General features: G+C 40.8%; 1 protein-coding gene across 2 annotated transcripts in view; it reads right to left on the bottom strand.

Moving 5' to 3' along the window:
- LOC139614923 (inactive dipeptidyl peptidase 10-like) overlaps nucleotides 1-15,121 on the bottom strand; it is a 183,723-nt gene that overhangs the window by 69,008 nt on the left and 99,594 nt on the right. For both annotated transcript variants that reach the window (XM_071472608.1, XM_071472609.1), the window contains exons 2-3: nucleotides 12,883-12,997; nucleotides 8,564-8,659 (exon numbers count right to left, since the gene is read on the bottom strand). In XM_071472608.1, the coding sequence (XP_071328709.1) occupies nucleotides 8,564-8,659; nucleotides 12,883-12,997 (211 nt within the window). The remainder of the gene's footprint in view (nucleotides 1-8,563; nucleotides 8,660-12,882; nucleotides 12,998-15,121) is intronic.

The raw sequence follows: 15,121 nt of genomic DNA, 5'->3' as shown, positions 1-15,121 counted from the left end.
CAAATATGTCTCCTGATGAATATCAACACTTCAAATAAAGCACAGGAGAAGTTAAAATATGGACCTTTAAGGAGCTGCCAGTTAGTAGCATTAACAACCTTCACGCTCCAATGCATGTATGTATGTGCTACACACATTTGCATGTCAGCAGAGACAACACACACACACACACACAGTCGTCCATGCACTTATGCTTTAGCAGCAGTTCCCAGCACAGTTTGGGGAGTCTCTAATGTTAATTAATAGGAGGCACTGAAGCATGTGGTTCCTAATTAACCCCCGAGAATGACGCTGCAAGAGCTTACAAGTGGAAAAACAGCCTAAAAAGAATCCAATTTACTTTTCCAAGAAACTGTTTCCCTGCTACTGATCCATATGTTGCAAACCATGTTGCAGATCGTTGGCGGCTGACAGAAGCATGGCTGATCTCTTCTTCCCTTTTGCCACTGCACCACCGTGGCGGGGGAATAGAGATTAATAGGCGTGATCATGTGGCTAATTAGAAAAATGAAAGAAAAGTTGAGGTACATGGAGAGTGGTTGGCTCAACGTGAGCAGCCTGGCTGAACTGAGCAGCAGAGCAACTAGTCACCCAGTGAAGAAAACAAATCCGCCACGTAAAACATCTATTTAAAAATCTGACCATGATTCGGCATTGACATGTAATTACTGTGTGCTTTTGCACTAATTAAGCAAATGTTCACGCTATCTTAATTCCACATACCCATGAAATATATCCTCTAGCATGCAACTTCAGTGTTGTCGTATCAACACCCCACCCAGCTTCAACTTGGGATCCGGCCTGTTCATTGACAGTGAAGCCAAGAGCCTCACGCTGTGTGCCAAAGTCCTGATTTAGAATAAAAGGTGTGGAAGAAAAACAGTGATTCACTAAATGCTGCCCCACAGTGAGGGTAATGGGATATGTCACTGCCAAGGTAAGTGGCTCCCCCAAAGGGAAGCAAAGATCATGTTGACATTATCTGAGCATCAGAAACAGTGGTGCTCATTTCCTGTGCTGCAGCAGACCTGCAAGGTTCAATGACATCATTTCCTCTGAGGAGAACATGAAGTGAACTTCATGTTCTCCCCAGAACCCTAACTTTGTCTCCAACACTGACAGTTAGATAAATACTGTGTCTCAATTCACGTACTTCCATAATCACACTTACTATTTTGAGGGCACAAGTCCGATCACCATGACAAGTACGGCAACAAGATGAGAGTCAAACGATGGACACGTCTCACCTTCTGCAGTCGCCATCTTGGCTACATGGCAGAAGGGTAGTGACCACCAATGTATTATCAAACCTCGGCAACTGAGGACAGAAGACACATCTCAGTGGCGGCCATGGCGGCTTAATTTCCATGTTGCACCTCACAGTGTCTTTGCTTCACATCTCTTTTGCGTGATTTAACCCTCCTATTGCGCTGCGTTTTCAAGTTCAGATGTGTGAAACATTGCTTTGACTTGTTCTGATCTCAACAAGATTTCATGACGTCCTCAACAAGAGAAAATACATCTGTGGTGTTATTGGTCAAATTTAACCCAGTAGTAATTATGGGTTGTTTTTCAAAGAAATATAAAGTATATGTTACCAAACAAAACAAAACAAATATAATAGTAATAAAATCATATAAATATTGTATAATAATAGGTAAATATTGTCATTTATTTGATTTTTATTATTTAAATTATGGATCACGCCAAGAAAGTGTAAGTTAAATTAAATTGTAGAGCGATCTTACTCACACACTGCACCATGAGTCAAATCTTACGAAGGTGTAAACTCTTTTTTAAGACATTAGGAGGGTTAATTATTCAAATGCAAAAAACAATGCTAAAGTCAAAATTAGTGCAACAAACCTGAGGCAAAACCTGATGGTGTTATTATCTCTGGATAGTTCTCTATCAGGGAAACTAGCTTTAAATTTTAGAGTTAATTAATAATAAAGACATGTAGACGACATTTTAAAACAGCATCAACAGCTAAAGATTCAATAAGAGGTCAGTGTACTGACCATTTATTGAGCTGAGCAGTGATTTGTAGGAGCTGGGTGGTGTAACAAACAGCTGCATACAGATGTGCACATCCTGGTCCTCAAAAAGTAGTTATATAACTGTAAATAACCTCTAAAGGACAGTTTCACATAATGTGATCTTTTTTATTGTTTATTTATTTAATTATTTTTTGATACTAGTTCAACACATCTTTTATTAGATGCTACAGTCTGTTAATTGTGATTGTGGATTATGAATCCCTGTGGGACAGAGATGAAAAATTAAAGACACAAGGTGTTTTTAGAATCTGCTCTCAGAGGATTTGTATCGTATATGTGCTGTTAACCTTAAAGACATAACGTTGAATTTGACATTAGCCAGAGAGATCAAGTATAGAAAAGAAGCAGTTGGTTCAAATTAGAGATAATTTGGTAAAATATCCTTAAAGGTCCTGAAAATCTGATTTCAAGTTTAAGTTCAGAAAGAAAATTACAAAAGGAGGCGCCTGCAGCAGCTGAGTAGAAAACATGTTTCTGCTTTAACAGTTTATATATCATCATTTTCACAAACAAGAAATAAAGCACCTCACTGAAAATACATGAAATGATTTACTTCGAGGTGAATTTGTATGCGACACACATCCTTGCATGGTGTTCCTGGGAGAAACAGCAGCTAGAAGCAGTGATGATGCTAAAGACGTTAGCTCCTCAGGTGGAGAGAAATGACCTGTGTGTGTCCAAAAACATCAGCCGACAACACAGTTATACACACACTGTTAGCATAACAAAGATTAGCATGCTGTTGTCATGCTGCTCCTTCTGTTTATTATATCCATAACATTAGCACCTTATGAAAGTCCTGCTCTTTCCTCACAATATACCAGATGCTGCACATCTGCCAGATGTGCTTCATTAATGCAAAACCCTCAGATCAGAGAGGACTGCAGTGTAAACAGGCAGAGCTTCACTCCTGACAACCTGCGTCAATGCAGGATTTAATCAGTATCATCAGTGATATGACGTGTCGATGGTAATCATACAAAAATACAATATCATGTTAACATGCTGGTTTAATCATTTTCTGCTGCCTCTGTCAGAGCAACAGCTCCGACTGATGAAACTGCCCATGTCTTAGTAGGTCTGTGGATGAGTAAGCATTGATAGCATTGGTGGTGCTGAGGCTGTGGGCGGGGGGGGGGGGGGGGGGGGGCCCATATCAAATTCTGCTTAAAGGCTGGGGGCCGGCCCTGGTGAATAAAACATTGATGTAACGTTAGATTCTGCATGAAGTTTCTTTCAGTCTAAACTGTGACCTGTTTTTCCCAGGAGACTCTGAGCAGTCACAAGCCTCTGGTACGGTTCACGGTTGACATGGAGACAGTAACGAACGACAAATTGTTCAGCGATGGGAGACAAGTCCGGTCAACAGACCGAAAGACTGATACTGAAGCATCAGTTTCAGGAAGTGCTGCAAAACAACATATGTTTACGTGCAAGTGACTAAGCTGTGATGGCCAAGTGATGGTCACAGAAGGTCAACAAAACATCAGAGTTAATTTATGCTCCTTCACTAGTGTGCCAAAAGCTCCTACTTGGAAATAACAAGAATTTGAAAATAGCCTCAGTGGGAGAAGTACAGTAGTTAAAGCCTCTGCTCTAACTGTATTTAAGAGGTGCATCCCTTCAGTCTTGGGAAAAACACATTTTTCACTCAAGTTCAAACATTTTCAGGTGATTATGGAAAAATCTTCTCACATGAATGACAAAGATTTTATTTGGGCAGAAAGATGCGACAACATTAGTTATAGTTACAGTTAAAAGCCTTCACTTGTCATGCTCTATGTCCCAGGTCAGGTCGGGTCTGATCCATTACATGGCAGTCAGAACACGATCAAAGGCTAATTTCAGAAACTGATCAATCAAAATGCAGCTGGAATTTACTTTGTTACGGTTCACATGTGTGTAGCTGTGGCGACAGTCACATATTATGCAGTGTTTTTTTTGTTTTTTTTTCATATTGTATGTCGGCTTTTTCAGAGGTCTGTCAAGCAAGCAACAGAACCTTCCTGTCAGAACCTTTCAAAATAAAAGGTCACAATAACTTGAAACAAAGTATTGTTCAAATAAAATTTAAAAAAAAAACTCTTTTCTCTGTTTGGAAATTATGACTAAATGTGGGATGTCAGTCTGATAATCTAAGATTTGAAAAAAAACCAAAAGAACAGATCATCAAAATAATCTGACAGGCCAGATATTACTGCTTGTGCTGTCAGTTGTCGACCGCTGTATGTTCTGCTACATGCTACAGGACATGTTTTATATTCTTACCATGTTTTGTCACTTATGTGGTTCATCCCTCCAGGGGCTCACTGAGTCACAGGCATCAGTGTGAAAAACAAACGCACACTCTCACGACAGCTGGAGAAAACCATGTCTGTCATTTTTTACACCTGTGTCCTCGACGTTAACCAGATGTCTCCCTATAATCTCTGCTCAGATCCTCATCAACAACATCTCCACCCACAGTCAGTGTGACGCTGCTCCTGAATCCTGGGTTCTACAGTGAGAGTAAACGTATGAAACTGTGATTGACTTAATGCTGAATGGACAGCAGTCTGACCTTCATGTAACTGGGGGTTATAGTCATCATCATCATCATCATCATCAGCGTGCTCCAGATGAGATGGTGAGACATTTTAAAGGAACAATGTCCTGTGTGAAACTGGCTCCATTAAGCAGGAAGCTGAACCTGATGAATCACTGAGCTCTCAGCAGCAAATTTAATCTGAGGCGATGCTAACAATGCATTTGACCAATCATCCAACTGCCGCAACCATCCATCCGTAACTCCATGTACATCAGCTCTCATTTAACATCTTCAGGATACCTGGACATTTGTCTCGTGTTGTCATTTGTCTCCTTTTCTTTTTAATGATCTTTTTAGAGGGGAAACAAAACTGAATACAGAATTTATAATTACCAATGTTTCTCTTTTTTTTTCTAAAGGCCTCAAAGACGAACACCAAAACACTGAGTCTGTGTAGGAATATACTACTACTACTAGTAAGTTATAGCGTGAGAGACAGAGAGTGAATTTGTCAAATATATAAAACATACAACACACACATAAGGCTAAATTCAAAAGAGAAGGAAATAGAAAAAAATAAATAAATGATTTTTATGAGGGGAGGGGTTCAGTCAGGGGGCATGGAGCTAAAGTAAAGAAAGAAAACTTTTGCAGAGGTGTATTTCACAGAGAATCTTATCTTTTCTAACTTAAGAAAATGCATAACATCTTTAAGAAAGTGAGAAGAGAAGCAGAGAAGATGAATAGAAGGAGCCGCAGGAGATTTCCACAGAAGTAAAATACGGCATCTCGCCAAAAGATATCATGTATGACTGTGAAGAATTAAGTCGGGAAGAATCAAATATGACTGTAAAAGGCTCATCTTTATGTCACTCCGGAGCTGATATAATCTGAGACAAGAGAAAAACACAGCAGTCAAATTACAGGAGGAAGTGTGACATCTGAAGAGTGGAGGGTTTGAAAGGTGAACACAGCTTCATCCGACCTCTGACCTGTACAATCTAACAACACCTCCTGTTTCCAAGCAACACAATGAAACAACAACATCATTTATCCTGGATTCGAGAGACTTCTGATGATAAGGTTTGGAGTCAAAAGGTCAAAAGGTCAAAAGATCGTCCCCTAGCTCGTGCTTGATGAGAGGAGACACAGTGTCTGACATTTTACAAATAAATCAGCTACAGAGTCTCAGACAGTCAACTTTTAACTGTGTCATGTTGTGCAGAGCACGTTCTGTCATAACAGTGTCAGGATGTGTTGTATTTGTGTTTCATTATATAATAATAATAATAATAGGTTTTCCATGACATGGATGTATTGTTTTGTAAAAGGCTTATTATTCTAAATCATACTATTAATAAAATATATATTACATGACATATTAATGTAATTAAAAAAAGTTTTTGCATGTTTTTTCACACAATTTCACACAAACACAAATAATCGGGTTGAGTTTTTGTGAAGAATATAAATAATGGTAATAACTTGTATGATCCTGATTAATGAAGCATCACAGTGAACTAGTTGAGTTAGTTAACACCCAACATAACTACAGCATGTATCAAAGATGGTCTTTTTAATCTGCTGTCTGTGGTGGATGTGGACACTTTAGGTCATGTGACCTCCTGCAAACTTTTATTTATTAACGTATATGAGACTTGTATTTACTACAGGCAGCAGTGGCTGGAGGTGAAGAGACTCACTGGAGACAGAAGGTGAATAACCATCACATGTCATGTGAGGTGACATGTTATCCACCGGTGACCATCAGTCTGCAGCAACAGCCCACTTCACTGCGCTCATGTGTTTGCTCATCTCCTCAGCTCACACACAGCTCACAGTGGTTATTAGTCGAGGATGCAACAGACGACACAAACAATGATGGAGATCAGTGATCGGGATCGTGTGTGTGTGTGTGTGTGTGTGTGTGTGTGTGTGTGTTGCAACAGTTGACAAAATTCACTGAACGGGATCAAAGCTTGTTCTCTTCTCACAATCTGATGCATTAGATAAAATCCTAGGACTCACGTCATGATTACCATGGTAACCAGATAGTAAATATTCTGCAGTTATATAGCTCTTTTCTAGCTTTACTGACCGCTTGATGTGTTTTACTCTAGGAGTCACTTTCACTCATTCACACACACATTCATACAGTGTTTCTATCACTCATACATCCATACACTGATGATACATCAGGGGCAATTCAGGGTTCAGGATCTTGTCAAAACGCTTCAGCACGAGGACGGGAGGAGCCAGGCTTTGAACCACCAACCTTCTGATTAGTGGACGACCTGCTCTCCCACAACCGCCCCAAAGGGCTATTTACTATTTCTGTTTTTGAATTCATGTTAAAATCAAATCTGTGCAGTCACACGTTCTTCTGCTTCCAAAAGATTTTCAAACCACAAACAACCTGCGACACAGCTCAGGTGGAAGGTGACACCACAAGAGGAAAAAAGGGTTTTAGTCTAAGTCAAGTTCAAACAACCTGAATGACCCAAACTCAACAGGAAAACATGTTCATTCCCAGCAGACCTTATTTTCATATTTAGATAAAATTACACATCAAGTTAATTTTCTTGATTTTCCCCTTTAACTTCATTAAATGTGATGATTTTTTACTGCTATGTTTTAAGTCTAAAAATATAGAAATGAGTCAAAGAAAAAACAACCAGTGAAACATTACAGGATTATAAATGTTGTGTATGATGCCTGATTTTTAATTTCTGCCATCTTTGTGTTAATGAAATGTAAATGTAAGATTTGTTATTCTACTGCATCCCATCATTAATTAGACCACATGATAACGCCCTTCACATTATCTCTGATGTAGACAGAGATGAAAGACGCTCAACCCCAAACCCCTCAAAGCCTCTGTCTTAGGAAAAAGAAAATCTCATTTTTGCTTCCAATCCCGGCGATCAATCTTTCCCCCCGCCTGTCCATCTGTTATCTTCTCCCATTTGTCTGGGGTCTATTTTGCCCCATCCATCCACAAACTGCCGCTATAGAGCCAACTTCTCTGACTGCCTCATCACACAGCGGCGCTGCTCTCTCTGTCAAGCCTGAGGTCAGCTCAGGGAATGAGATGGCGTGGCGAAGGTAGTGGAAAAATGTCACCCGGGAATGAAATATTGATGGACAGAAAGGCTTCGCCTCTTTCTCTCGCCCCCGGGGCGTTGAGTGAGAGTCACGCAGTCGATGGGCAACAGAGAGAAAAGCCAAAACAAACACACTAATCTGCAGGAAAGGAGACACGCAGAGAGCAATGTGGGAACGCAACAATCCTGCCCGTGCCCCTCCCTCCGAGGTATCCTTACCTCCTCCCTCCCTTTGAGCTAACCCTAATCAGATTCACTTGCACTTCACTTGATGTGGTTTATTTTCAGCCAGAGTCTTCCAGGCTTAACATATGATCCCCTCCTGGCAAATAAGGAATCAATACAACGTAAATAAGTGGATAAATCCCAACATCTCAATTTGCATAACTAGATGCAAGGTGGGTGAAACATGTCAGCCTTGGTTTAAAACTGTCTGCTGGCTGCTTTTAGGGAGCTTCAATTACAAAGAGAGAGAGAGAGAGAGAGAGAGAGAGAGAGAGAGGATGTCATCCCCCTGCTGCTGAACAGAAGCCGTCCTATTGTTTGCTTTTGCAGAGCACAACTCGCACAACTCATCGAGATGTCGTGTCAGGTAAGAGTCCAGGTGTCTTTGGTATAAATATATGTACGGCAGCACGAAGCAGGGGACAAGTGATGTAGGCGGTTTGCCGGGCTGTCACATGGAAGCCTTACACAGACACATCTGTGATTAACAAAAACAATCAAGCATTGTGTGACTGTTGAAGCAGAAATCTCCTCAAGGTCGATAAACACTGATAAAAATACATCCTGCACCTCTGCATCTATCCACATCCATTTCAGTTCTCCACTCGTTTCCATTAATATCTGAAGGAATCAGCAGCAAAACTCACCATTGATCCATTTAGCTTCCGGGTCGTGAACCTTGAACTCAGGTTTGAACAAATCCTCCACAGTCAGTTTGGTGTCACTTCCAGCTTGGTTGTCAGCTGCCAAAAAAAAAAAAAAAAAACAAGCCGTAAATTAAGTTGCACAGTCTTTTTTTAGAAAAGTCTGGGTACCATATAGATGTTCTCTCCAGTTATTAAACACCACTTTTATCAGCCAAAGCTCTTTCTGCAGTGCTGCAGGAATCTGTCTCAGTACACTGACATACGGGAAGTTCTTTGAAGGTGTTTCTGGTTAGAAGCGGTTAACATAAGATCAATGCATTTTCATGTTTTATTCTACGACATAAAATCCATCAGTAAATCCCTCAGTCCTGATTTCTTTAAGCTTTTATATCTGTTAAAAAGGCTCGTTGCTAACAAGTGTCTGAATGAGACTGCAGAGGTTGTCAGGGACGTTAAACAAACACGTAAACTGATCTACTCACCTGTCCACCTTCACAGCCTCTTTGTTACTGTTACTAACTCTGTCAGAGGAAAGGCTTTTGTAGAAGACCTCAGAGCTAAATTAAACTACAAGCTGAAGTTTAGTAGCGGTGACGCTGAAGTCACGTGACCGTGGTGTAGTTGGTTTATAGCCTAACATGAGCTTTTTACTCCTGCTGATTGTATTTAGGCTTCAAACATCATGAAAGTTGTGTTAATCTGTGAAGATTATTCTGCTGAATTTAACCCGTCGGCATCAGAAACTAAAAGCCAAAGTTAAAATCCCGGCTTTTAGTCGAAGGAACCAGGGTGATGCTAACATCCGGGCTGGGCCATCCCAGCAGCTGTCTATCCAGCTCCCCACTGGCAGTCAGATGTTTTCCTTCCATCAAAAATACAAAGTCTCCCCTTAAAGCATAACTCGTGGCACTGAGAGGATTCATTACCTGTGTGCAGGTGTTAGAGACTGACAGGTGGTGCAGGTACAGTTAGAAAGAGAGCACCACATTTTTACATCGTACTGTTAATTCTGACTAAATCATAAATCAAATACATTTCACCTTGAAATAAAAGTTTGTGTAACATTCTGGTTGATATTATTGGTTGATTTTAGCATTTAAAAGACTAATTGTCAAGACAAAAGCCAAATACATTTTTGAGTAGTAGTTTAAAAAGAGTGATGTCACCACAGCACGTAATCCGTTCGACTGCAAAACATCCTGCTCAGTACAAGATTTGTCACCATTCATCAATCAATCAATCAATGTAATGGATCCTAGATAGAACCTCTGAAAAGCCTTTTTTTCCCTTTAAATCAGCCATGATTGTGTTTCAAAGGTCACATGACTTGGTATAATGTGACAGTTCACTGCAGAGACGAGCCCAAACAGACATCACTCAGCTCTGGGAGCCTGCAGATTTATATTTCTGTACGGTTCAGTTTTACTGCGCTCATCAAGTCGGAAACAGGTTTTTTTAATTAAAAAAAAAACACTGCTATTGTACATGCTACCTGTGTGGCAAGAAAAGTTCATTAACATAGCTTTAAATTTTAGGTTTTAAAGTGGGATTAAATAACTTTGTCCCTGCAACCTGAAAAAAAAATGGAAGCAGACACCACAAGGCTTCCAGATCTCCAAGTCAACAAGAAAACATGGAGAGCTGGATGTTTACATCCGCTTGGCAGACAGGTGTATTAAGTATCCTTCTAAACAAGATATACATAAACACACACACACACACACACACACACACACACACACACATCCATCCACAATGAAGAAAAAAAAATGGACATGGAGCAAAATGTTTTCTCACAATGGGCTTTCATATGTTCACCAACATGATCATTAGTGGGTTTGAAAATCCTCAAGCTGTTCCAGCGTTGCCCCTGGATGTGTTTCATTTTTAATTATGAAATGTTACGCCTTTAGCAGAGAGAGAACGCGCCAATAGAAAGCTCCTTCTGAATAGGACAGCTGCTGATTGTGAGCAGAATAGGAGGGCCAAGTCATTTTGAATGTCAGCCATATTGGCTTTCCTTGATAACGCCGCACAGCATGTTTGTTTATGGAGGCAATGAAAGTCTAACCAACCGTGGAATACACCAGGGGGGAGCGAGGCTGCGTGGGCGGCGCATTGTGATGATTTTACATCTGAGTAATACTGGGCACTTTATTTTTTTTCATACTTCTGGGAGAAGGTGCACAGTGTACAGTAATATTGTGCACTTCTGGAAGTTTCTCCATCTCCACACAGGATCTCTGGAGCTCAGCCAGAGTGACCATCAGGTTCTTATCAAGGCTCTTCTCCTCTGATTGCTCAGTTTGGCGTCCAGCTCTAGGTCACGGTTAGTTCAAACTTCTTCCATGTAAGAACGATGGAGGCCACTGTGCTCTTGCAAACCTTCAGTGCAACAGAAATGTTTTTGTAGCCTCCCTCAGATCTGAACTCTGAGCTCTGCAGCCAGTTCCTTCACCTGTTGGCTTGGTTTTTGCTCTGATGTGCATTGTCAGCTTTGATAGACAGGAGTGTGTCCAGTCAGCTGAATCTACCACGGGTGGACTCAAGTCAAAGTGCAGAAACATCTCAAAGGTGATCAAAAGAAGCTAAATTTCAAGACTCATAACAAAGTGTCTAATTACTTTTGCCAGTTATCAGTTAATAAATTTGAAAACATTTCTAAAATTCTGTTTACACTTGGTTGATTTAGTGTCACCGCTACACAACAAAAAATGAAAAAGCAGCAGGCAGAGAGCAGCATTATCATTCATTTGAAGTTGTATGTCTGGACACCTGACAAATGTAAGCACGATATTCTCACTCCTCGTAGCTGTGGTTGGACGTCTGCCAGCTGCTGAAGGCTCCACTATGTTCAGCAGCTACTCACTAACTTCCTCCTGCTCGGTGCAGGTCAGGCAGAGGCAGGTTTTTCACAGAAAACAACTGGAAACAGCACTGATGGGATGAGACTGAACCAAAACAGAAGAACCAAACACAATTAGCTGAAAGATGCCAAAATGCCCCACAGACCAGAGGGAAGTACACATTTATTAACATTACTCTGTGGGTTCCTCTCTACAAATGAACCCTTTCACTTTACGCAAAGTCATTTCATCCATTTTCTATATGAAAATAATGATTAGTGTGACTAATCTTGCTTCTTGCAGCTAAACTTGCTAATTTCAGACCGATGCAGTTAATTCAGTGGCTCAGTATTTTAAGGCGCATTATCAAGGGAGTAATATGCTACTACATAGACAGGCACACAGAGCGTACACACTGCCTGTTATTTCCTGCGCCACAGTGCTTCCCATTCATCACCTCGACTAAATTTTTCATAATGAACTGTAAATATTTTTACACATCTCATCATCAACATAAGATGTGTCTGACGTTGTGATTTGTGACGTTGATTCTTTGTAGAGCTGTGAGCAGCAAATATCATTACATTCATACTGGAAACGGTTGAGGGGGGCGACACAGCCTGCACCTCTGCACACTCCAGGGCAGATCACAGAGACAACAGTGACAGTTGGTACAAAGGCATGACCCACGGTTAGCCGAGCCGTCTCAAGTTTAGCTTCTGCTGCTACCCCCAGATCAGTCCAGCCGCCTCGCTTGCCCCCGCCCCTTGTCCCACAACCTTGGTTTAGAAGAGCCTGTGCATTAACTTGAAGAGAAAAAAACACAGGACTCTGACAAACAAAATATCTTTACTCCACTGTCTTGCAGGATCCTGTTACAGGAGTATTTGCAGTTAAATTCTGCTGTACCACAGTAAGAAAACCATGCGGCTCCCTCGTTACCTTTTTCTCAAACCCTGCTTCTCTTAAAGTGACAGTAACCTTCATCACTGGTCTAAAGAAACTTTACCTGCCGTTGCCTTCACAGAATATTATTAATTATTACAACATGAATTAAATCAAATGATTATTGACTGATTTGACAAATTACTATTTATCAATTTATTCAATGAGATCACGTTAACTAAGACACTTATTCAATGAACTAAACATTGGCTCCCACAGAGGCCAGGCTCTGGACCTGAAACACACTGTTTTTCATTAGCATTGCCAGTGTTATCTTATATATAACCCGTCCATAAATCATGCATCTTTGGCTTTGATGATTTGGTTCAAAGGAACATTAAGGTTTCCTTAACCTTTGTTGTTACCCTGGATGTGTATTTGTGCGTGTGACTGTTTGATCCAGATAAAAGCGGCTGTAGACGTATGTAAGCTGCAGAGGACGATCACTTTTAGGTGTCTGCATGAGTCCCCCCCCCAACCTAAGTCATTTTGCATGCAGGGAGCAGAGCACAGTCGCTCATGTGTTACCTGGTGTGAGGAGGATGACAGACATGGTGATGAGGGAGCAGACCACCAGGATGACCAGCAGAGCGATGGCAATCCCCTTCCAGTTCCTCTGGGGGGGACTCACCCCACCCAGGTCCTGCAGACAGAGAGAGAGAGAGAGAGAGAGAGAGAGAGAGAGAGAGAGGTCAGAGTGGCAAAGGGAAAAATACTTAAAGTGCATTTTACAGTGATACAGTGATACAGTGATACAGTCCCTCCTCCTGCTGATTGAGGCTCAAGAAGAACTTGATTGTTGTAAAAAGCTTGATATTCATTGAGATGAAAATATGAAAGAGGCACAGCAACGCTGCTTCATCCTGATGATCGTGTATAGTACACACTGCACATAGTGTTTACAGAAGCGGCTCATATGGGTGACATTGAGGTTTTGTATTTTCAGTCTCCTGCACGGTGAAGGAGGATTGTGACTGTGAGCCTGAACAATGAGACTCAGAGGCTCTGATTCATGTTCCAATGCTGAAAAGCTGAAAAGCATTTGTGAGGTTCAGTCATTCCCTTGGCCAATCTTTCTTTGGAGTCTGACCGAACCCAGGGACAAGAGTCACTCCTTCTGCAGAGGGGTTGTGGGTTCTGACCCTGAAGCAGAGATGTCGATACATCCAGCAGATGAGAAATACAGCGGACATTGCATGCAAGGCTTCCATCGGTCAGAGCGACTGCAGAAAAGGATTGCTGTTAGTAACCTGAGTGACCGTAGAGTATCCTGTGTGTGATATTATCTGCAGTGAAATAACCAGCCTGAAGAGTTTGTGAGGCTGTTTCCTGCAACTCCATGTCTGAGTCCTGGTATTAGAGGGTCTTAAACCAGGTCTTCCACCACATCTGCTGCCTCCGATAAGGTGAATTAAGCCTCCCACCTGTAAATTTCTCCACTCCACAGCATCTCCTGGCCTCAATTACCCACAAAACCCTGCAGGTGAAATGCAGTGATTAGTAGCCCCCAACCCAACACTACACCTTGACTTGACTTGGAGGGGAGGGAAAAACAAAATCACTACCAATTAGACCCAGGTCCCACTTTCACAAAGAAGCTGTCTCTCATGATGTCCTCTCAAATCCATTTTCTGAGTGCTTGACATGACGGTTTGAAATCAGCATGGCTCCTTTTTGCCACGACTAGAAATTAAATACTGAGTGATGAGCCAATTATAACTGAAGTACCTGCAGTTATTTCACACGTACCACAAAGTAGCAGACAGACCCATACAGAAATGTAACATATAACATATGAGTGAAGTTGTCACATGTTACTTATAATATATTACATATATCATATATATACATCGTCTGGATATATGAAGATACAAGTTTATTAAATACTCATAGTAAAATTTCTGTATGAACATATTTTAAAGGTCCCATATAGTATAATGGCAAATATCCATGTTTTATTTTGATTATAAAGCAGGTCTAGGTTCTATATTAATACTGTGAAAGTATCAAAGCCTCAGTCCACAGAGAAATGCACACAGCCTGTATTCAGAAACTGAGCCTTAAAAAGAGCCATCAGGACTTCTGTAACTTTGTGATGTCACAACAAAGCAGCCACCACCCTCAGTCATGCCCCAAGCCCCACCCACCTGTACCCACATCCAACTTTGCAGGATTTGGTTTCTCTAAGTGTTTACCTGAAATCTGCTGTATTTTTTTTCAATCACTCAGCAAACAATCAGCCAATCAGAAGAGAGACTCAGATCCTCTCTTCTGATTGGCTGACTGACCAGTTGTTACTAGAGCTAAAACTACACTGAGATGGTTTTTGGTTCTTAAAACCACAAATATATCTTCTGATGGAGATCCCTTTCTGGTCTGAGACTTTTGGGCCCTACTGCTTATAATATCAACATTTATTAACAGGCCTTGGGATGGATATATATTTTCTGGGACAGTTCAGAAATATGTTTTTAAATCGTGATGTTTTTGAATGTTATTGTTTTATTAGGAACTGATTCGTACTCTGATTGTCTGCTTTTTTTTCTGCTTTTGTAATCTCAGCATCATTGAAAACGAGGGTCAGCCTTCACTGTATCTCAGAGAAAATAAATAAAGGTTGATGATGATGATGATATTTATGTAACATACTGTATTTTTACAATAAACATACATACACAAACATACATGTTTGTATGGGACAGCGGATCTATGTCAATGTATGAAATTTTTAGGTTTTTTATAGAATTTTTACATGTATGTTTTTCTT

The sequence above is a fragment of the Trachinotus anak genome, unplaced genomic scaffold, assembly GCF_046630095.1.
Source record: "Trachinotus anak isolate AG129_WGS33_773 ecotype Australia unplaced genomic scaffold, CSIRO_AGI_Tana_v1 ptg000039l, whole genome shotgun sequence".
Lineage (NCBI taxonomy): Eukaryota > Metazoa > Chordata > Actinopteri > Carangiformes > Carangidae > Trachinotus > Trachinotus anak.
The sequence above is the reverse complement of the archived record's forward strand: the minus strand, read 5'-3'. Positions and strand labels throughout refer to the sequence as shown.